The sequence below is a fragment of the Lepidothrix coronata genome, unplaced genomic scaffold, assembly GCF_001604755.1.
Source record: "Lepidothrix coronata isolate B3197 unplaced genomic scaffold, Lepidothrix_coronata-1.0 Scaffold83, whole genome shotgun sequence".
NCBI lineage: Eukaryota > Metazoa > Chordata > Aves > Passeriformes > Pipridae > Lepidothrix > Lepidothrix coronata.
The window spans coordinates 88,797-113,291 of record NW_016690263.1 but is presented as its reverse complement, the minus strand read 5'-3'; the positions used below and the strand labels follow the sequence as shown (position 1 = coordinate 113,291).

The following is a 24,495-nucleotide window of genomic DNA, read 5'->3' as shown; positions in this document are numbered from 1 at the left end:
ACATGCCCTTCTAGTGTCCCAGACGAAGTTCCTTGCAGCCATACACAATGTCAGGAGGCAAGCAGCAGCTTGGAGTTCCTTAGCAAGCAGTTGTAGCTGTGAATGTGTGCCGTACATGCCCCAGTGCCAGTGACCACAGTCACTGCCATGGCCTTAGCAAACTTCTAATGTGTGCACAAGACCATGAAACTGCTGTGTGTGAGTGCCATAATCTCGTGCCCTTGCAGTGCACCCTCAGCCACCCACATGGGGCCTCTGCACTGCACATCCCAGGTTCGTAAAACAAAAGGGGAAAGTGGGAAAAGAGTTACCAGCTCCACAGCTGTACATCTGGGTAGGTGCTCCAAGGATGACAAATCCAAAACTGTACATGACTCAACCTCTGTCTTTAACACCATGGAAACTGAATAATGAGTCAGAAGTGCTTGCTACTGTCTTTACCTCACAAGGTATATACCTGAGGCACCCAGGCACTAAAGGCTGCTGCTGCTGCACATCACTGACTGTACTTGGCAGTCATCAGAGTATAGAGGCAGCACAGGCTGAAGAAGGAGTATTTTATGACTTTACAGAAATCTCTGAGAAAGAAAGAAGTTTATCAGAATTGGAGAGCATTTCTCAGGGGTGAAAAACAGGTCACAGGTAAACAGAAAGCTTTGCTTTTCATTTTCAAGGAAAATAACTTTGGACTCCAGGTGACTGCAGCGATCAGAGAAGGAACTTGTGACAAAGCCCAGTGGTGACTTTGGAGGCTAGAGAAACGGCCAGTATCCAGCCAAAAGCAATAATGACCAAGCAAATCTTATTGCTGGAGCACACTCAGACACAGCTAGTTCCCCACTTTGGCATCTCGCTGCACTCAGGAAGCACCGCATTTCACTACCCTTGTGCCACACAACCTGCATCCCACCAGGCACCACCGAAATAGCCCAATGATTCAGAGAGCCTAGCAGCAGCAGCACTAAAAGCTTTGTGAATGATACCCTCTGCGGAGCACATGCCTCTAAGGAAGACCTCCAAGCCTCCCCTCACCCTCTGCGGATGGAAGAAATGACTCACCATGAAGCAGAAGGCACTGTTTGTTTAGATTCCACTCCTGGATGCTCATTGGTGAGAAATTATAATGGACTAAGTTGCCACATTGAAGTTCTCTGATATCACAGTCCTTTCCTTCAGTATGCTGTGCATCCTCTGTGCTTCTCTGTCAGCCTTACTGAACTCAACATTACCATTTCAGATTCATTTCCCATGGAAGTAAGGCTTCTGCTTGGCCTCTCTCAGTTGGGATAGTCGTTGTCTCTGTGACTTTTTAACTTAGCTTATTTGAGTTAAATCTGACAGAAGAATAGAGGTCACAAAAGTAATTAAGATCCTTAATTAAGTAATTAAGTTTTATAAAACAATTCATTTGAGATAGAAGAAAGTGGGGCTGTATGTCTACCAGTTCAACTCAGGAACCTGTTGGTAGGTAGGAGACCTCAGGGCTGTTATGGTGTAGTCAGATTATCTTCAGGAAGGGGACTACAAAGAGAAAGGAGAGAAAGTTGCATAGGTGTACCCTGAAATAAAAGAGAATCTTAATACCATTCAGTTCAAAAATCAACCTGTTGAGAGAGAATTCCATAGGGAAACTGCATTTGATGAGATCTGTTGCTCAGAGCATTTCCTTTTCCCCTTCGCTCTCCTGTGTACTCCTGGAAAATGTCTAGTTTTCCTCCAACAATTCTGTATTTTTAGTGAAAGTGCAAAGAATGCAAGATAAAATCTGTTTGCAACGTAAGAGAGTATTAGAGAAAACCTCAGTGAAAGGCAAACACTGAGTTTTTCTGTTTTTCCTTATACTGCAGATACATTCCTTTTAAAAAATTACACAGTAAATATATTTGACTCCTAAGTGGTGGATCCTGGCACGATTTTGCTGTAAGTTAGCAACATTTGCAGTGCCTCCCTGTGAGCAAACTCAGAAGCCTGCAGCAAGGGGCAGGATGCATGTGCTGGTGTGAGACACGGATCTCTGGCAAGTCCTGCTGTCGGACCAGGAGGCAGATTCCCCCTAAGGGAAGCTCCATGTTCCACTGTCCCTCCTCCACGGGTCACTTCTGCTGGCTCAAGCAGCCTCATCCACCTCTGTGGTACCAAAATCCCTCTGGGGCTCCAAGCTATCATTCAACTTCTTAATGGCTTGGGCAGGGCTGAGGACGAGCGAGGTGCTGGCGGCTGCTCCCCAGGAGTCGGGCCGGGATGCGAGCGGGCCGTGCCCGTTGCGTCACCCTCCGGGGCGCCCCGGCTGCCCGTGCCAGGAATTCCTGCGGCTGAGTCACGGTCCCGCCACGCTCACAGCCCCAGCGCGCCAGCTGTCGCCCCGCTGTGGGCGGGCTGCCTGCCTTCCCCACCGCCTTCCAGCCACCACTCAGGGCTCCAGGAGGCTTCCCGGGAGAAGCAGCACGGGGATAAGGTGGGAGAGCTGGGCTGCGCTTCCTCAAGCCGCGATGCCGGCTGAGTGCTGGGATAGTTCAGCTGGGTTAAGCAGCACCTTTCCCTGCCAAGTGGAGTTGATTTTCAGCCTGTGCAGGGATGTGGCTGAAGAAAAGCCTTTTTTTTTTTTTCCTCCCCGCTCCCTTGGAAAGCTCGTCAGCCGTTCGCGTTCCCTGGACGAGCTGTCTATGGCTGTACGCCAGAAGACCAGGCAGAAGGAGGCAGTAGGAAGCAGCAGCAGCGTAAGCCCAGTAGGGCCAGCGTGGATGCTCGAGGAGCAGCAACCACATGTTTTTCGGGGCAGGGTGGAATTCCCCCTCTCCCGCCGTGACTCTCAGTGCTGGTCACTCACGCGTACCAGTGAATCATAACGCCGGGCAGTCACGGGCTTGTCTTTGGTCAAGGGACAATAAAAGAGAGATTTAATTAAAATGTTATGTCTTGTAATGACATCATTCTAGGGATAGTATTTAAACATAGCAAAAAAAGGAAATAAAGTTCCTCCTGTGAGAGAAACATGGAAACTAATGGCAGAAAAATGGCTAAACAGAACAAAAAATTCCCCTGAAGTCTAAAATACAGGGAAACTTCACTCAGGCTTATTAATAAAAACAGAACATAAAAATTGGCTGTAAATTAGCACATATTCAACTTTCACAAAGATTTGCAGATTTGTAGCACTAGGAAAAGTAACTACTATTTACTCTGCTTGCCTTTGTAATCCTTTTATGCCCTGCAAAACTTGTTTTCCCCATGAGCAGTTTCTTCACAAGTCTGCCTGTTGTTCACAGCTGAGATAAATTTACAGCATAACAGCAGGTAAGGAAGGATTTGTAAGATCATCCAGTGACTGTATCAATTCAATTTAATCACCTTTTTTTCAGACAACTTTCTCTTCCATGTTAAAGACAGTTTTGGGGTTGTTTGGGTTTTTTCTTTCACTTCTACTTGTAGCATTTTTATTCCAAAGTCCCAAAGCTCATTATTAAAATTATTAATGAAGTATCCCTGCCTGATGATGAGTATTATTTGTCTTGTTTGATGGGTTGCCTGGGGTCACCCAGAAAGGCTGTGGTGAGCCCAGGCACAGGACAGGCAGGTTTATATCCCCATTCCTTCCTTAAACCCTAGACCGTCCCTCCTCCTAAGGAAGGAAAAATAGATCAGGCAGAACAATTATTTTCTAGAAACATCTATTTCAAGCAAACAGCAAGGTCAGGCTTTCCTTCTCAATAAGCATCCTCTGACAACACTAGGTTCAAGGAGTTTGATGCTGGCTGTTATCTCCAGCTCTCAGGGAGAGATACATACCTGTACATATGGTTAGGTAGAACCCTGGCTATACGGCAGACATGGATGCAATATGGTAGATCCTATCTAAAGAGAGGAAATGTAAAAAGCAGCATCATTTTCTGGGAGCACAGTAATTGCTGTATGTCCCAGAATAATGCTTGTTACAGTGAAATGGCAAGAAGGCAGCCAAAGTGACTTTTAGAAAACCAGGTGTATGTAGCTGACCTCTAAGCTGTGTAACGGGTTTAGGGGAAGAGCTGCCAGAGGGCTTTGTAAGAATAGGCTGTAACAATAAACAAGATACAGAATTTATTATTTAAATATTCTAATAAGATAAAAGTCCATAAATGTTTTCAAGCAGCTAAAAAGCAAGGGTGTAATTTGCTAGATGTATCGGTCACCTGGAAAAACCTGGATAATCCCTTTATGTCCTTGTTTCATACATGTAACTCTTTCCTATAAAAGGAGCCAATGGCAGAGTCCCCTAAAAGTGAAAATCTCTTATACTAAGAGCATGCCAGCTGTGAAACCAGTATGAAAAAAACTGAAACGTACTGCCAGCTTGTTTTGGGCTGAAGCACATTGCATTTAATTTGAAATATGTTATTTTATCCTCACTGTCTGTGAGTGCAGCAGAGGAGCTGCTGCCCAGAGGAGGATAACCCATGGGAAGTCATGCCTGGGAGCTCCTATTTAAGTGCCTTTCCCCCAGCCCACAGCATCCGCTCACAGCTGCAGACAAATCCAACAGCCTCCAAACTCCTCCCCGGCACTATTCAAGAACATGCATGAGTAACATAGAGGAGATGCTGCTAACAGTTTTGCTGATTTCTGTCAGGAATTTCTAGCGGAGCTATAAAACTGGGATGCCTAAGGTTAGCGGGGACATTAATCAATGCAATGGTCCCAGGAGGTGCCTCTCCTATAGCAATTTCATCCCTAGCTAACCTTTTCAAGTTTATGGCAAAAATTCACTGCCTTAGTCACCAGAAGAAAGTTGTCTCTTACTACAGTGGGTGTTCAGCACTGTCATACTGCTCACTCAAGCCATGTGTCTCTAACTGCTGTAGTGTTCTTTTGCTATGCACATGCAGCAGCAGCACTCAGCAATTTTTACACTTTCTCCCATGTCTTAGTGATAGTCCCTATGCAGAGAGTCTACAAGTTTGCCCTTCCCCAAGCTTTGGAATTCAAATTCTGCTGCTTCTTTTGCTAGAATTTCAATAGACTTGCCATGGCACAGAAGGAGACATTTTTCTTTCTTTTTAAAATCAGAATGGAGATAAAAATATAGCCTGTTTCCTTACTCTGTGCTGTAGCTCAACAGGTGGATCTTCATTTGCTTGCAATATTATATTTAGTATCTAAATATAACAGATCTTACACAAAGAAGGAGTAAGGACAACAGTAGTCTTACCCAAGTCAAGTCCACACCTACAACTCTTCTAGCAGTATTTTCATCTTACTTAGGTTTCTGAAAACTTGTTGAGCCACAGAACAGTGACTCCTCTCAGCAGAGGAGCAGGACAGCTGGAAAGGGTCATTTCTTGAACTGCTTCATCCTGGTTTGAAGGAGGACAACTGCCAAAAGTTAGGATGCGGTCAGACATCTCAGCAGATGATACAATTTAAATTGGCACACCTCCAAGAAAAGGTAGCAATGATTTCCAAAAGCTCTTTCCTTTCAGGATAGATGCTTACAGACCTTGAAGATGCTGGGGTTGGCTGGCACATGAGGAGTATAATGATTCAACTTTGTTATGTTAGTTTTTACAGAAAAGACCCCCAAAAATGGGCCCCCCGAGTCAGCCAAGGTTCCTGGTGGGACAAGTAATCCTTGTTTTTCTGTGCCTGGACAAGTGCAGAGCAGCACTGTACACAGACTGTACACAGATTTTGGGCACTAATCCCAAATCTTGCAGCCTTGGCCTGATTCTGCTACTAACCTTCATCACTCCGTGCTTCTCTTCCTGCTGGGGTTATGTCATCACATTGGAATGAACTCCTTGGAAAATGGACTGTTTCTAATCATGATCAACACTTCTATGACATTGCAGGTCTGATTTAAGGAGACATCTTTGCAATACAAAAAATAATCACCAGCAAATGATCAAATCCTCTCCAGGAGATGGAGGAAGCCATGACAAAAGTGCCAAGACTGGGGAGATTAATTCATATGGCCTCTTTAGATTGCAAGTTGCAAAGGGCAGACAAAAAAGGAGGACACTTTTGGCTCTGGAGTTTTAGTACTCTTAAAATTGCTCTAGACGGACCTCAGAGTCAGTTTGCAGCATTCCATCTGAATTGAAGGAAATTGTGTTTGATGAAGGTTGAATCCAAGGACTGGTTCTAAGAAATCTCTTAGAAGCAACAACTATGGAAACAAAAACCGCACAAACTAAACCTATTCAAGCATGGCAAAGGCCCCTCACAAAGTGTGGTGCTTAAAAAGTTTGTAGTACTTTTAAAAACTGTTCAGTTTTTCTTTTTCAGATAGCAGTCTAAAAATAAAACATTAGCTAAGCCTAACATGCTAAATACACGAGTTGAGATCACTTTCTGGTGCTTGAGGATGGGCTTTAGGATGACTGAGGCACAGGAATATTTATAATCATCGCTGGATTGTGGGACCTGGCGGTCAGTGCAGAAGTGTCTTCTGGTGACAGCAGCTCACAAGTGGTGCCAGGACTGCAGAGCCCAGCATGTGACTGATGGTGGGATCTACACAGGAATGCTCACGAAAGGCAACTATGAAGCCCTGATCCCACAGGCAAATCCCCACACTGCCTAGTGTCAAATGCAGAACTGCCATCCAAAACCCAAACATTTTAGCATCCTGGCTCCCATTTCTGCCATTTCGAACACAGGATTCACAGCAGCCACAGCACTGCCTGTCTCTTCAAAATCCTCTCCAGGTTAGTTTCATCTGTAAGGTGCTTGAAGGAGAAAAATTATAGATTATAAAACAGGTTTTTATAGGATTGTTATCTAGAAACTGCCTATATAAAGCCTAAATAAATTGGTAAGCTAAGACTAGCAAATTGATAAAGCTCAAGTTGGACTACATGTTATCCTAGCAGAGCAGGGTAATCCTTGTAGAGGATTCCTTCTAACTTTGTTACAAGGGAAATTATGGCACAAGCATGCCATTTGCAGTCCCTTCACATGGCATAGTTAAACCAGGCAGTACACAGCACCAGAGTAGCTCTAGAACACGACGCTAATGCAGCAGCATCCATTAGTCAAATAAAGACCCTTTCTTTCGTAGTTCTTTGAAACCAATCTAAGAAAAGAAAGGCGAACAACAGCAGAGAAGAAAGAAGGGAAAGCTGATCTTCCATGGCCACTGGCCAGCACTTTGGAGAGTATGCTGTCATGTAGCATCCTTGTAGGAAACTTGGCCCAATCAAAATTTTCTATCATCAAAAGCAAGTGACCTGAACAGCTGGATAAACCCTGTGAGCAAGCAGGGGGCTGCAGGCGGAGTGCTGGAGATTGTTGCCTTCTACCCCCTCTGGCAAAGGCTGTGGGACCTCACATGGGCCGAGCACCTCCAGCCTGGCCAGCTGCTGGCTGTACCCAGAGTCTCTTGCAGGGCAGCAACTGATACAGCCCTGTCTTTGGGGACCCAGGAAACACTTTTTTCCCTTCCTTCATACCTAAAAAGAATTTAAAGATGGAGTTGCACCTAAAAAAATAATTTAAAATAATATCAGCAATATTCCAGAAAAGAAGTGCTACAAACCCACTCTATTATATGGTAGAGAAACAAACCTAAAGTTGGCCTCAGTGCACTTTTTGGGAAACATATGCAGCCCGTGGCTTTCTGCCCCTGAAAACATTTCAGGTGGAGCTTGTATTGATGCCCATTTTAATGTATTCCAAAATGCCTTCCAGTACTGGAGAGCCTGCAAGAAAGATGGAGAGGGACTTTTTACAAGGGCATGTAGTGACAGGACTAGGGGGCATGGCTTCAAACCGAAAGAGGGTAGGTTTAGATTAGATGAGAGAAAGAAATGCTTTACTGTGAGGTTGGGGAGGCACTGGAACAGGTTGCCCAGAGAAGTGGTGGATGCCACATCCCTGGAAGTGTTCAAGGCCAGGTTGGATGGGACTCTGAGCAATCTGGTCTAGTGGACGGTGTCACTGTCCATGGCACACAGGTTGGAACGAGATGATCTTTAAGGTCCCTTCCAACCCAAACTTATGGCTCTATGATTCATGAATGATAACCATTGTTTTAATAGTCAGTGGCTTAGAGCATTAAAAATTCAAAACTTTGCATATGTATGTACTCATACATCCACAAATACAGACACATTTAGGGATGGTGCTACATCCACATCCCTATTAAGAAACAGATGGGAAACAAGGTGATCATTTGACTTATCTGTCTTTATAATTGTTTTGATTTGCAGCACAAGTCATTTTACCTTTTGCATCAGATTTAATCCAAACACTGTCTTCAAACCTGAGTGCCCAAAAAATGGGAAGCTTTCTTATTGGTGGTAACTGGAGGTTCTCCAAGGGTTTTTTTTTACGCAGGCCTGATACTGGACATATACACAACTGAGCACCTCAAGGCAAAGTTTTAACAGAGCACTGTCTAAGGAAGCAGCAAATTAGGGGAAGTAGGTTGCTGATGAAGGGCAGGAGGAAGAATATATTACTTTGTAGCAGGCTGAGAAGTCTCAGAGTATCTCCTTGCAGCAGGCTGGGTAAAGCACCAGGAGCCCCTCTGCAGAACTAGACCAAGAAGTCACTGTTGTGAAGATCAAGGTGGCAATTTAGCAGTGCAGGGGAAAAGATCTCCTGGAGTTACAGCCAAATGTCATATGGAAAAGTACCTGCAATCATCTGGACACTGCAATTTTTTTAGAGTGAGAAGGAAGGCCTTTGCAGGGTAGAAACAGTCCTTGGTAGCCTCAAGAAGTGTTAGCTGGAATTGCTGCGATCAGTTATGACAGTGATCAACAGTAGGTAACATGACCAGTGTTAGATGTTACTTATTTGAATACAGATAAAACTTGGAAGAGACAAGATTGCTGCACAGTAAGGGTTAATTCAGTGGTTACATCAATGATTCGAAAATCATAAATGAGAAGTGTAATCTCCTAAATCATAAAGTACTAGATTATCAGTGCAGCAGCATGTTGGGCAGGATTGCAGTGTGGTCTGGTGTCCCCAGAGACCTGTTCCCTGCACATATCCATAGAAGAATCTTCACTTCTGGACTGTGAGAGTTGCAGGGACAGCCAGTTGTGGAGCACCTGGTGACTGCAGCAAGCGGAGTGGGGCTGTTCGAGGTCTAACAATCTCTGCCTCCCTATAACTATACATGTAAGTTCAGGCTGGTTTTCAGCTGCTTCTTATGGTTCTTATCTTTATGGTTTCTAATGCCTGTATTTGCTAAGATTGCTCTAAGGTTGTCTTTCTTTATTGTTAATACTAACATTAAAGGGCTCTCTCCTACAATACTTTAAATCTCAGCCTCTGCAAAACAGTCATCCAGCACTGGGTGCAGGGGCAGTGGCCCCAGCCCAAATTCCTCACAAAGAAGATTGCTGGCTCACGTCTGTCACGTGGGCTGCCACCAAAGCAACACAAGCTTTCCAGCATTGTTAAAGGCTTCCAGAAGTTAAACTTCCAGCAGGTGAACCTGACACTGCATATGCCAGTCAAGGTGATCACCTCCCTCCTAATACAGGTGAAGGGACTTGGCACAACAACATCACTGCACTGGTGTTGCTAGCTGACACCTAAACCCAAACAACCAGTATCAGCTGGACTGCAACCACCACAGAAGGCTACAGCCAGCATTTGAAGAGGCCTTCTCCTTTTGACCTCATCCTCCTTGGGCAGGAAGGGCTGCTTCCAATAACAGCAGTCACTGTAAGGATTGGTTTTCTGCATTTTTGACAGTCTGGGTGACCAGTAGGTGAGCAAGTTGCCTTGAGGAAATGCTGAGATTTCCTGGAAGGAAGTCCTTTGGGTTGGAGTCCAAAGGAGCTGACTCCACCGTTATTAAAGAGTTACATTCAAAAAGCATCAGAAGAAATTGCCTAGGGTAGTAACTCAGCAATTCCTAGCCCTGACACAAATGAAAGGGGCAGAATTCGCACAGCAGGAAAACCAGCTGGTAGAGCAGTATCTGGATCCATGCCAGAGCTAATATCTATTGGAGCTATCAAGAAGGAAAAGACTTTCACTGTTGCATCTTGTTAAAATGCTGCTCGGAGGACAGATGCTGACCCTGGAGCTCGAGGAAGCCTATTTCATATTTTCCTGAAGAGCCTAGTACAGCCTGATTAGTTTGAATCCAAGGTGAAGCTGTTGACCCTATCCATTTCGACACCTTTGTGAAAAACTCCTGCTTGGAGCCCCTGGACAGATACTGTACTGCCCTTACCCTGGTTGTAACAGGATGATCATGGTAAGACACGGATTTGTTGGGGGAAAAAGGTGGATGAGGAGCATGAATGTTTCAGCCCCTAAGACAAAGAGGGAGATGGGAAGCAATTCCCCTTTTTCCAAAGGCCAGCAAAAAAACCCATCTTGACATAGGTCAGAAAAAGCGTCGCTGAAGTTTGAAAAAGCTTCAGTGAAAGTACCAACTCAAGCAGCCTGCTGCCAGGAACAGAGGGCTTGGTTCATGCCCTGTGAGCACCACTAAAGCCAAGGACAGTCAGATAAGCACTGCACATATAGCAGACATGAGTATTTTAAGCACAGCTGCTCAAAGGAGAAGTGAGTGCTTTCCTGTATTTTGCCCTCAGTGTGTGTAAGTGAGGCCTTCAGCTTGCAAAACTTAATGGCAAATTGATAACTTTGCTTATTGCACAAACACCACTGTCACAAGCAGAGATTTGGGTTAAACTGTTCCCACTTGCTCTACCCAAAATCTCTACTCAAAATTATAGTTGTGTTGCTGAGAGGAAGCCATTTAATGAAATAACCCTGGAGAAAGAGCAATAGGAATGAACAGCTGGGAGTAGGTTTGGGACAGAAATTATTTAAATTGCATCTGCCACAACTGGACTTGTTCAGCTCACCATGCCCCCTCCCCAAAACGTACTCACATTTAAGTCAATGGGGACTATTCATATGAACAAGAACTAGCACAACTGTTTATGCAACCTGCTAGTCAGGACATTCACAACCCCTCAGGACAGGACAGATGCAGGGATATCAGATACCACTTACACCCTGCAAGGAAGTCTTCTGCTGCTCACATTCCTTATGCAATTTAGCATTCTTTGCTGTGGGAACAAGAGAGGTGTCGGCTCTGAACAGGAAAAGCTTCCACAGAAACTGTGAAGTATTAGCACACATTTCAGAATCCCCCACCGTTCTCAATTTTTTTTTTTTTAATTTTAAAAAAACCCCAACCCACAAATGCAACACTTCAAACCGATCAGTCTCCTGTCTATTGCCATCTCTTTCCTAGGCTCAAGGAAACGTCCATCCTTGCCACCTTTATGGCAACGTAATCACTATAGCAGCCAAAGAAAACCCACAACTTCATTGCAAGTAATTGTTAGGTCTGGAGCGTATTCAGGTGTTAAAGCTCCGACATAACCCAGCACAAACACAGGGAGAAAAATTGCTGCAGCAGGAAGCCTCATGTTTCAGCTTTTGCTACCCCTCACTCCTACCCCCAAACTTATTCACCATACTTTTTCCTCAGTGTGGCATATCTCCAGGTGGGCAGGACTGGTCTAAAGCTATTGACTCAAACTGAGTTTAATAAATTTAAATTAATAAATATTGAAAGTAAAACAATTAAGGATAGTAAGGATAGTTTGAAGAAGCTGCTGGTCAACGAAACAAATATGTGAGGTTTTACACTGTTAAAGATGCAAATTAAAGACCCAAACAACTTATACTACTTACATTACTCCTTACATGCTGATGGACATTTGCATCTCTCAGAAACCAGGTATCGCAGTGGCTGCAGCTGCCAAAAATGCTGGCTGGGGTACTCACACTGGAACCAGATTCTGCTGTGTGGTCTCCAGCAACTCATCCTTGTAAGGTAATGGGGAAGGTGGTGTAGCAGTACAACTCAAAACGAAGTGCAAGCTCAAAATACTTTGAAAAAATGTCTCATTTTATTTGTACACTTGCAAAGTTGTATGTAGAAACTTAGAGTACAGTCCTGTAAATTTACTCATTGCTAGAAGAACTGTCAGGGACACAAGAAAGGTATTTATTGATTGATCATCAAGTTAGAGGGGAATAAACAAACAAAAAAGAACCCTGGAAAAAATTTAAAAAGTTATGGAACTCTTTCTTTGTTTTTGTTGTTTTTAATCCCCGAGTACAAATTTTATAAATACAAAACAAATTCACAAATTACTTTGAATACTAAATAAATATCTACTTAATAAACTCAGACTGAATACCTCCAGCCAGCACTGGTACAGTACTTAAAAAGATATGCAGTTGTACTCATTCATGTGTAGTGTTGAGAAGATATGCTCACACAAGTTTTAAAAACACACAGTTTCTTCAACTGTGCTACAGCAGAAGATTTTCTCTGAGTTGATAAAGCCCTCAATACCACAGCTCCTACAAAATCTAGAGGATGAAACAAGGTTATTTTGTGCAGGAAAAAACAAAGTACTTCTGGAAGATATCTGGACACATGAATGTATTAAAAATGTACAAAACCTCTGTAAACCAGTACATCTATCAAAATTATTAGACACTGAATAAAACTGTAGCAAAGGTAATCTTTCCTACATTCTCCTGAGTGCTTAATATTACAATGAGAATATAGTGCAGGCCACACTTCAAGGTGGTTAAACAGTTGTTATTGCTTTAAACAGACATGACGACTGCGTAATTTAACAATTCATTTTAATGAACATTATAAATTCCCTCAAAAAATCCTTTGGAAGGCAGAGGTTAGATTCGTGACTTCTTTGCCGCAGGAGCGGTGTGGTCCACATTACCAGATGTGATTGGAAGTCCAAGCTTTTGAGCCTGAATGTGGAAGAAAGCTTGAAGTCTAGTTCCAGCTTTTGCTTCACTTGTGTTACGAGGGTTGTATTCAAAGCAGTTTGAAAACATCAGCTCAATGTCTTCAATGAATTCAGCTAGTAAATAGAAGGAAATAAATTAATTTAGCATGTCTTAAGTCATCAGAGAACAGTATGCTAAAGCAGTATGACACCACTGAATTAATACAGTGATCCTACATAGAATTGCAACACAAAAATGTCTTTACATGTGTGTAGAGTTCCTATCATTGTATCGGTGCAGTGCCATGTAAACGTTCTTAAATTTCACTGATTATCAATACAGGAAATACAAATCAAACAGGAACATTTTCTAATTATTTCATCAGTGACACTCACTGACATCAAAGGCTTGAGAAATTACCAGTTGTTTCACAGCTGCTCATTTCCTATCTATCTTTACATCGTGTATTTTGGTAGTAAAAGAACTATGTTCAACGGATCTTATTTAAAAAAATATTAGTAACTGCTCTTTAAAAAAACCCAAAACAAAACACACCACAAACCCCGAAACCAAGCACAATTTCAGATTTCTAATCATCTGACACACCCTATTTTAGGACAAGAATTTAAAATGAGAGAACATGGTTCAGTATTCCTTTCAATAAACAATACTTACATGCTAACTTATATTCACATTTATTCACTTTTTCACGGATTATATTTAAGGCAATAGGTTTTTTGATGATATCATAGTAGTCTGGTACCTAAAAAAAACAAACAAAAGGATTCATAGACAAAGAAACGGAAGCTTAAAATTCTACCTATGTTAATCAAATCATGTATTAGCAGAAAGCATGTTTTGTTTTTAAATAAACAGAGGAGTCCTAGGCAACCACCTTCACTTCCTGAATTGAATACTAGTTTTCAGGTATTGCTTTTTCATTTTTTGCTTCATTAAAATAGCAGACCACAACAACCATTAGCCAGCAATTCAATGAATAAATCTAATCCTAAATACCCTGTGAACAACTGTAAGAAAATTGCATGACCAGATAAGCATTATGGTGTTCCAGTTATTCCCATCTGTCAAGCACAAAAATTACTTCCAAGATTTTAAAACTTTTCATTTTCTTGTAACATATTACAATATTAAAAGCTCTTTAATCATGAATAATGACAAATTTGACTCCACTACTATTCATTGTTTTGAAGAAATGGAATTGAGAAATTCCATTTACTTGTGTTAAAGACAAGGTAGTGAACCCTTCTACAGCAAGCAGGACACTGTACACAAGTATCAGAGATAAAGAACCACTAAGAACAATGTTTATGGAGGAAAAGGACTGTCTAACTTTTAAGTGCACTGGTCATTTGGATCACAAATTTTGAATTCCAGTAAGCATCAAGCTTAGGGTGACTGTCACACTCACAAAGCAGGGCAAGGGAGTAAAAGAAAAAGGTATCTGATCCAAATGTGACTTCCCCCACCCCTCCAGGGAAAGATATCCACATGCACCATCATGTATGTTTTAAACCCAAGTTTTGGTTATGGCCTGTAACTTTACTATCTATGAAGTGCAACCTGCAAATAAACCTAGAGGAAGAACTAGTAGAGAAACAGAATTAAATTTGCACATTTTTCATTCCTTTCCCTTTAGGAGTGCTGTTTATGTGACTACTAAAAAGAAAGGTAATTTCCTCTTTCTGGCATGCTGTGCACTGACCATTCAATGTATTCTTTACAGTCTTCAAAGCAAAATGAAAATTTCTATCATGATGAAGAAAATTTGGTTCACTCAAGTATGGATTTTTCTTTCCAAACTATACAGGCTATCCCTTAGTGATTGACTCAGGGAAACTGGAACACACTGAAATCTAGTAGTTTCTTTTCAGGATCAAAATTGAGTTGAATTCTCCATCTTTTCTTGCATTCACTAGATTCCTGCCCTTTCCAGCATAATTCCAGTACTCTGTTAGGCACACACTAATCTCCATTTCACTGAAAATTTCTCTCCTCCTCCGCCGCGCTTACATCTTTCATTCATGTTTGTACATCATTCTCTTTGTCCTGACAGATAGATCCTTCCAACTATTTAGAGACTTGATCCTTATGGATCCCTTCCAACTCAGAATATTCTGTGATTCTGAATTCAGAATTTCAAGTCTTCATTTAACAGCTATCACTATTAATTTTAATAGAGCATTTAAGCACCAACTACTAGGTCCTGCAAGAATGTCTGTGCAGAGTTGCCCCACAGGGCTTGGAGAGGACAGGCACTTTGGAGGATCAGATAGTCCCAGTTGCCTTTCAACTGACAAGCCAGTGCAGCCTGCAGAAAGCAGCTTTGGGAACTTCTATTGTATTAAAAACCTCTCAAGCAGCACTTACTTTGGGTACCCACTTTACCATTCAGTACTTTAAAATTTAAACAAGAGGGAAATTAAGAACAAAGCTACAAAATCATCTTCTTACTGCATTATAGTTAACATCAGAGTGAAATTGTTATTTCATTGGAGGTTTCTTCTCAGAATATCTTGCATAAATTGAAGATTAATTCAACTAAATTATTAATTAATAACCATAAGCTTACCTTTAGCAATTCTGCACCCTACTTGATTGGTTGGTTTTTTTTTCAAAGCAAAGCATTTCACATTTTTAAATGCCTGATGGAATGCATATTTAAAATTTTGCCAATAGCATGTCAGTCATAGAAGTTATTTCTGGCACCAAATATCTGAGCTGAAATGCAAGAGTTCTCCTGAATCCCATTCCTTAGCTTTATCCCCCTGTTTGCGCAGTGCTATAAATTCATAAGTTTTAGTGGCAGCAAAGAGGACTCTCAGCCATTATTATTCCCTCTACAGTTCTTTCAGTTACCTGGATTTTGGAAACCAGTTTCATGAAAGGCCAGCTGTCATCATGTCGTACCAGTTCCACTATGAGTTGTTCAAAAGCTGAGAGTTCATGGACTCCCCCTTGGCGTCCTGAACTTCTCCTGTTCAATATCTGAGGAGATGATTCTGAAAAAAAAAAAATGACACCCCACCAGATAAAAATAAAAGCCTGACAAGTAAAATTAAAAAAAAAAAAAAAAAAAGAAGAAAGAAAAAAAGAGCGAAACACCATTATTCTTGGGTACTAAAACTGTAGTTTAAGAGCCCAAGGCATGTAGTTTGGCTTCAAGTATTAACTATACTACAGCTTTGTTATTTACTACTAAAATGTCTCTCTTGCCATACAAAATGCTAAGTACCAGGACTTAGCTGGACTGCATTAAGTTTGGAAATTATTTTTTTTCACTGATTTCCATCTTAAAACAATTTGTTAAACACTTAAAAAGCTCTATTAGAAAAAAACAGAATAAGCTGCCTACTCATAACTTTTACTTTCACAAAACCTCTATTCAGAGTGGTTTTATCTGCTTTCAGGAATAGTCAGCAGGGTGGTTAAGGATAAGCTCAGAAATTTCCAATGGTGAAGGACAGAAATCATGCAGAATGCAAGGCTGCCACACTGGAGTGCAAGTCTTTTACACTCTTCAGTCTCTCACACTGGGTCCTCTTTGTTTTTAAAAGGTTATTGTATCTTTCCAAGTATTTCCCTACTATCCAAGTATTAGCTTAACAATCGAGGACACCGCTAGCCCTGTAACAGAGAAACAACATTTTTCTTCTGGTAGTAGTTTCTTGTTGTGTGTGTATATTCCCAATTTCACTACCTTGCCTCTATCTGTGTTCTTCACTGTTTAACTTTTAATAAAACAAAAGCATAAAAGCTGTAACTAAACACTTGATTTATGTGGGTTAAGGCATAAAATTACTTTCACATTTTCTATCCACTTATTAGCAGTTTCTCCATACTCTGTGCTAATATGGAATTTAAATATGGACATGATAAATCTCCTTGGCAAATTAAATATTTGTTCTTTAGATGACTGGAAACTTTTTCACTTTCACTGCAAAAGAAAGAAACGGTCTCGGAAGGCAAAACTGCCTTCACCACTTCTAGTCTCCTTGCTTTACCACACAAATATTTTCGCAAGGAACAGAACATGGGTTTCGTTGTGATAAAAACATTTCTCTAACCTGTGGATTGTCGTTTCCTGCCTCTTCTCTTGGGTTCAGTAACAGGAAGAGAAAGTTTTGAAGCAGAAACTGGATACTTCTTAAGCCGTTCGCTGGGGTCTGCAGTATCAACAATTCTAAATCCAAGGGAGTTGGAAGGGCTGTTTTCCAGTGTGTTATCAGCACTCTTTCTTCCTCTTCGTCTTCTTCGAGGACCGAGTAACTCCACAAATACATCTGCTTGTAATGAACTTTGGCTTTGACGAGTGGTCCGGCTATTAAGTCTTAAAGTAGGCCTTGTCACTGCTGAAGAGGCTGATTTTATGTTTCTTAAACCCCTTCTTGTAATTTTTGGTGAAGATTCAGTTTGCTGACTTCGAGAAGCATATCTTGCCTGACGCTGGCTGTTCTGACTTGAGAATGGATTGTTGAGTTTGGCTGCTCTCATTTTTAATGGAAACTTGACCTGGGATCTTCCTTGCTTTGATGGGCTACAAAAAGTGAGCAGTTATATTTATTTGTCCCCAAATTACATTCCTCCTTTTTCTGTCAGTTTTCTAATTCAGCATTTACAAAACCCAACCATTCCAGGTTGGACTGGTAAGCAGCTGGCTTTCAACCTGATGCAGTCAGTCATTCAATTACCATTATCTTAAATATTGCCCTGGGGTCTCTTAATTAAATATTATGTGGGGCACATACTTTAAGGAAATGCTCAGAATACCAATCCCATTTGCAGCTTGTGCAATAGGAATGCATTAATTAGAGCACCAGCTATCAATTTCTTTAAATCGCTTATTTCTCACTGTAACCACTGTAACAACTGTAACTACCAGGATTTCTGAACATTATTATCAGCCACATAAATGAACTGCAGTTGTAAAACACTAAATATAAGAGTTATGCTCTAGTCAGGGTTTATAACTAATACTCAAGACTCTCCTTCCTTTGCAGGAGAGAAAGAAGATCCCAGAGACAAATTTATTTCTCAAGGAGATACATGTTCTCTCCAACTACTGAATCTCAACTGTCAAGAGCCACAATTAACCTTGTTTCAGTCCATTTAAAAGATTGTACCAAAAAGAAGAAAAATACTCTGAGATCAGAAAATTTTCCTTCAACTTTTATGTTGCTGGCGTGTGTATCAAATCAAATTTTTATTGAAATTATCACTGGATTATTTAGTTTATTGTGTGGGTTTTTTTGGTTGGTTGGTTTTGAAGGGGGTTTTCTTGGCTTGGGTTTGTTGGTCTTTTTGGGGGGGGTTGTTTGTTTGTTTTTGTTGGGTTTGGTTTGTTTTGTTTGTTGGGCTTTTTTAAACAGCTACAGCATTAGTCCTCAAGCCCTGCCAATATCATATGACCTCCAACAGATGGCCTTGTCTTCCCTAATGTTCTAATACTTACTGAATACATCTAGTATATATATATACTGTATGCAGTATGCATATATATATATATATATATATACTGTATGCAGTTTGTATATATATATATGTATATATTCTAGTCCTCTAGAATTCAAAACTGTACAAAAACAACTCCAGGTTTTCTCCAGAAGATCTTTACTGTTTGAAACTCTCCCTACTTTACATTCAAACAGTAGCTATACAGAACTGCAACTCTGATGGCCATCTCTCACCCACACATCCAAAACTGGCATTTTTATCCTGAAAAGTGAGCCTAAGTCCAGTGGCACTAACTTTTGTTCATATTAAATCTTTCAGTAAGAGCCAAATTCATAACAAGCTGCCATTAAAAAAAAAAACAAACATCTTTGTCAGACTAGACTTCAAAATACATGCTTATGTGAACAGTTACTCCGCATAATAATCAAGATATTTTCATTTAACAGACATCTATTTACCTTATCTCTTCCTCCTCTTGAGATTCATCCTCCTCATCTTGCTCTTCTTCGTAATGCTCTTCCTCACTTTGTCCCATCTCATCATAGTTTGCCTCTTCTTCCCCTTCTAGTTGCTCAGCAGTCTCTTCATCACTTTCCACAGAAGGCCTCTGTCTGGAGGAGAGGCGTCTAGAGCGCTGTTTTGGTCGGCACTCTGGGCAAAACCAATCTCCTTCAGGAATGACCTAGAAACAGAAGAGGAAAAAAAATAAATTAGCATTACCAATATGCAATTAAGTTATAAAAACTACTCAAGTTCTGTGTGAAAAGGAAGCACTTCTTTTTCCTGAGATACCTTCAGCTTGGGCCTGATGCAGTAAGTGTGGTAGCCTCGATCGCAGCCATCGCACAGCACCATGCTTTCCGCATCGCCTTTCTTTCGACACACCTTACAGCGAGCATTGAGGATGGACTTGGACCAGATGACACTTCGATCCAACGTGGACAGATGAAGGAAGACTTGGGACAAGCTGGTAGAAGAAAGAAGCGACTCTCTCCAGCGATCCAGAACTGTTTTATAGGACCGTCCACCATCACTGGCATCTTCCATTAAAGAAGGGGATTTAAAAAAGAAAGAAAAACAACAAAAACCCCAGAATTATCAAACTCCTTTTACAAAGATTCAGGTTATTCTAGGCAGTCAAAGTAAAACTCTGACTGTCAAACATACAGCAGTAGTAAACTGGGATAATATTACAACCTTTATCTTATCTCTTCAAGACTTGAATATTTTCTCCTTAGCTTCCAAGCTGCTGAAGCCTTTAAGATTTTACTCTTCCATACATATTCAACTTAGAACTTGCACATACATAGGTCATGATTAAAATGTTACAGTCTTACTCAAATGTCAACCTGGAAACCTAACAATTTGATTTATAACGTATAAACAAAGCTTACTTAAGATTACAAAAAAATAATCACATGTCCAATTTACTTCTCCTTGTATGTAAATTTTGAAATCCCCAAATATTTACATTTAAAGGAAGTACCTGAAACTTCACTGGCAAAAAACAGCTTAAAGAGCACTTCTCACCCACACATGCTCCAGTATAGTCTAGCAGAGAGCCTTTCAGCCCTCTGCCCGTGCCTCAGTGCCTTCATTCCTGCCCTGCACTCTGCCTTCAAAGAACCTGTGCATCTGTGTGATTAACCAGGTTGGGTGACTTGGACTGGTTGAAATATAACTGTTTCCTCAATACTTTATAAGCAACGTAGCACATAGGAATCCATGGTACACACTGAGTGTCAAACCAAGTAAGACCTGGGATCCTAATTAAATTAGAAATAAATGGAGGGGACACAGGGGTAAGAAATTAGATTGTATTTTCAAACAGGTTTGGTTAGCAACCCAGGCCATGGAAGCAGCCAGACAAACACACACACAGAATAGCATGGGGGGGCAGCACCAAACAGGAATGAGCAGCTGGGAACCACAGAAACAAATGGGCTGTTCAACGACCTAAGGGAAACAAGAAGGTGTAAATGATATCCTGCACTGCTGCTGCTGAGCAAAAAGTGAATTTCTTTATTAATGCTGAAAGCTGTTTTTTGCATTTTAAAGAAAGAAGGTTTGAGGACAGGAAGAGAATACAACAGTGCTTTTGATAATGGAAATGTCTGCAGACTTCCCTTCTGAAAGTGATAGTCCAGTTACTACTGTGTGATCTCTAGTGGATTAATGATGCACTCCAGTATATAATACCTCCCTGCCTGCTGCACTAGTCACAGTGGGCACAGGAATGGCCTATGATGCACCTGTCTGCCAAATGACTTATTGTCAAGAATCGGAAGACAAAATATCTAATAACGAATAAAATGAAAGAACAAAAATGAGACTAATTACTCTCCTGGCAAGGCCCTTCTGCCTTCTCATCAACTGGCTGCCAGGATTTGTCTAATCTCGCATACATTTGCATTAGCAGCAGCACAAGAGAAATGATGGGAGAAGGCAGAGGGTAAACAGGCAATAAAGCTTCATAAATAAAATACAGCCCCTTGTGAACTGCAAATATAAAGCTGTATTTCCTAACATTTCCTATTACTTTGTCCTTAGGTTTCCTGAATCAAGTTCAGTTTTCTGAGGACAGTGCTTTTCACAGCACTGCAGCATACCTCAATGTATTTCTTTAAAATTCAGTTAAGAAAATTAAACCTGCTTAAAACAGATTTCTACTATATCTCTGGGAAAGACACTATCTTAAGCATACACATAGTTTGACAAGTATTTCTTTTGCTGATAACGGCAGCTTCAGCATTATTACTTTTATTTGGAGGTTACTTTTAGCCTGGATTGGTTCACTGATATAATTCATCACACAACACAAAAAATATACTGCAACTGCAGATTTGCAGGGCAAGTAGAGATGGAAATTAGTGACCACAACCTGCTTCAGCATGTCCTGCCACTGAAAGAAACACACCAAATAACACCCACTGTTTTCAGATCCCAATTTGTAAAATAAGAATAACACCTCTCTCTTCCATCCATCATCCTTCTCATTTATATTGTTAACATGGAGGGAAAAACGGCCTCTTCCTTTGTGTCTTAGCAGCTCTACACTGCGCAGTGGGATACCCCTCCGTCACCTAAGTCCTCCAAGCCTTGCTACAATGCAAATGAAGTTGTTTGACAGATCTGTGCACTCATCTATCAATAGCTAATTGAGTTGAGGGAAGGGGTTTCCATTTTAGTATTTCTAGAAAGGATATGCAGTTGCACAATGCTGTGAAGTTTCAAAAAAATGAGGACATTAAAAGGAAGGGGGGGAAAAAATGGGATTATATGAACATGAAAATTTCTGTCCCAAAGTGATAAAAAAAAATACAGTTCTTTATTTCTGGTTGCAGAAATTTTTAAATTTTTTTTTTAATCTTTGAGCTGTATTTGTTTCAGTACCCATGTTTAAATCTTTGGCTTCAATACCACAATTCCTTCAATCTAAGGAACTGGCTACAAAATTATTTAAGAAAAAAAAAACAAAAAAGAAAACCTGATAAAATATTCAATGCTTTCTAATTTTTAGCAATACAAGTAACATTTAAAATTTACCATCTCTCTGACTAGTCTTGTCTTTCACTCTCTTCCTCCTTTCATACCCCCAGTGGTTCCTTTCATCATCTTCTGCATTACCTAACATTAAATTCATAGAGTTATTTCAAATACCTTTTTGAAGCATGGCAAATTATTTTTTAATTAATTTTTATAGTCCATACTTGCGTAGTCTAAAAACATAACTAAAACAGTAGTTACGAACATGTGCACGCAGAAAAGTGAAGGGTAAGAGAGTAATGTGCACAGAGGAATTGCATATTCCAGGATTTATTTTGCTCCCACTACAAACAGAAGGCTTGAACTGAAAGCTCTGAAGCCTACCCTGCCTTACCTTTCTGTCCATCTCCAGTACAAATGGCTACAGGAGCAGATACTGACCACAGGTTTCTTTCTTAGCAAACAGCTTATGTGGTCTGTGCTACCATGAACTTCCTCAATTCTCAAAAAATGTAGCCAGTTTATGGGCACACTTCTCAAGGGCCAAGAGAATGAGCTCATCTGTCCATGTGAAACAACATGCTTTGGATATTGTTCTGCAGGAGTGTTCTTGAGTGTTAAAATGATTAAATTAGCCTCCCAGGAAGGAAGAGCCGTAGTAAACCTCATCTGTTTCAATTACAAGGAATACCTTCTTTGACTGCCTTCTCTGAAGAGTAAACAAAAATTCTTCATCATAAAAAAAGCTCACTTCCACCTTTGCTGCCTCTGCTCATGAAACTCCACAGGGAAGTAATGAAAGCATGAGAACAAAGTATGCAGATATACTAATCCCATCCCTGTTCAAAGGAAACAACTTTGACAGTAGAGAAAACAAAGATAATCAAAATCTAGAAGGAAAGGAATGGAATAAAGACAAGTAAAAAGAAGCAAAAAAGTTGTTTTGGGGTTTTTTTGTCCTGCAAGAAGTAGGTGGCACAAGTTAAAAAGGAGGTAAATTATTTCCTGTATCAGTCACAAAGGTCCTCCCATGAATTAGAATCCAACCTTTTGGATGTTTAATGACTGAAGTCCTGCACTAGTGCAGAAGGCAGGTTTTTTTGGAGGGTTGCCTCACTGAACTCTAGGGAAACCAAAGCACTTCATCATTTCATACCTCAACTTCAACATCTCTGTAATAGGAATGAGGAGACCCTACTTCTGCACTGCAAAGTATTTTGAAATGTAAGGTAAGGAAAAGTAAACTTGTATCAAAAAAGAAATAAAATCTGTAGTAAAAACTGCTTGTATTTCTACCTTCTCAAATGTAATTTTTATCTGAGAAGCAGCACTTCAGTTTCCTTCAAACAGCTATTTAAAATAAAAAAAAAGGCCTTTTTACATCTTAACTCATAAGTTTTTGCAGAAAAACAATGTACTGCAACTGCTCCCCCTCCTTTTCGTGCTTCTCCCCATACATTACCTCAGTTTGTACTGAAGGAAGAAAAACCAAATTTTCATAGCTAATGTTTAATGAAAAGACTTCTAAAAGGCAGTTCATAATTAAGATATTAATACAATTCAAATCATATTACATTTAATCACCAGACAACAGAAGATCAGCGACCATATAGCAGCTCTGTGAGGCCAAGGGGGCCATTTCTGGGGTTTCCAGATTTCCTTTTGCATCACTGTCTTCTGTGTCAGTCTTTTCTTGCTCTTCCACTTGAACATTTGGTATGCACCTCAACTCTAAACTTATCAGAATCACCAGTGAGGCTCTTGGCAGCCTGATAGAGCCTCAAACAAAAACAGAGGAGAGAGGAACAGCTGGTCCTTTTATTGCTGTGCCGGGTCCCTTTGTCTGCTCTGCACCCTGGAGGCCACCAAGATAAACCTGCTAGTGACTGCAGGGAATTTCACTGTGCTGGCTTTAGGACTAGAAGCCATAAATGAAAACTAAAAATTGTTAAGTATGGCTCCATTCCCTAATACGAACAGAGCAGAATGAAGGGGGGGCAGAGAGGGCAAAGAAACTTCACAGTGAAAGCAACAACTGGAATAATGACAAAGACAAAGCACATTCAGTTTGGTTTAAAGCAGAAAAGCAGGGGCACTCTTTTTTACCACAAGTGTTCCCCTGTACTCCCTACAGAACTCCTATCACTTGCTTGACTTCCAGTGTTTTTACTTCAGTGGTAACTAAATCAGCCTAAAAAGTTGAGATTATCGAGTTTAACATTAGAAACAGATATGCAAGGCATTTCGTCCAGGGCAGTTCCCTTAAATAGTTAGAACAACTATTTAAAAAGAAACTCCTGTTAGAGAAAGAAAAAAATGTTAGAGAAAGAAAAAAAAGAATGTACAGACACAATGATCTATATAAAAACAATGACACAAAACCAAAATTCCACAAACCAAAACCCAATAGTTACAAACTTAGACCTTATTTCTATTATCAGAATACTGTTGAACACTTTCTAAAGGGGTCAGAGAAAAAGTACATCACAGTTCTGAGCACAAGACAGTCCGAAACAAGAAGCAGTGTCCACTTTTCCCTAAGAGGTTTAGTAGTATTACAAACACTTCCTTGTCAAGCTAAGTAGAGAACTTTTCTTTGCCTGTTACACATATGCAATCTTGCTTTCATTCAGACTTGACTCTTGCCAAAAGTGGCCCATTACGCAACCGAAAACATGAGACATTTGGCACCAAAGGTAAAGCAAGAAAAGGGAACCTGACACTGTTGCTTAACGGTTCAGGCAGTGAGCCAGAGCAGAGGACACCTGGGATCCTTCCTGCTCCTCAGTGATGTAGATTATT

General features: G+C 40.7%; 1 protein-coding gene across 5 annotated transcripts in view; it reads right to left on the bottom strand.

The window, feature by feature from the left end:
• Positions 1-11,857: 11,857 nt before the first annotated feature.
• Positions 11,858-24,495, bottom strand: part of BAZ1A (bromodomain adjacent to zinc finger domain 1A) — a 67,640-nt gene continuing 55,002 nt past the window's right edge. For 3 of the 5 annotated variants that reach the window (XM_017820439.1, XM_017820440.1, XM_017820442.1), the window contains 7 exons: positions 21,754-21,834; positions 19,000-19,247; positions 18,666-18,889; positions 16,821-17,290; positions 15,613-15,755; positions 13,411-13,498; positions 11,858-12,869 (listed from right to left, as the gene is read on the bottom strand). In XM_017820439.1, coding sequence (XP_017675928.1) covers positions 12,679-12,869; positions 13,411-13,498; positions 15,613-15,755; positions 16,821-17,290; positions 18,666-18,889; positions 19,000-19,247; positions 21,754-21,834 — 1,445 coding nt within the window. In that variant the 3' untranslated portion in view covers positions 11,858-12,678. The remainder of the gene's footprint in view (positions 12,870-13,410; positions 13,499-15,612; positions 15,756-16,820; positions 17,291-18,665; positions 18,890-18,999; positions 19,248-21,753; positions 21,835-24,495) is intronic. The other 2 variants (XM_017820441.1, XM_017820443.1) reach the window with 1 other exon arrangement.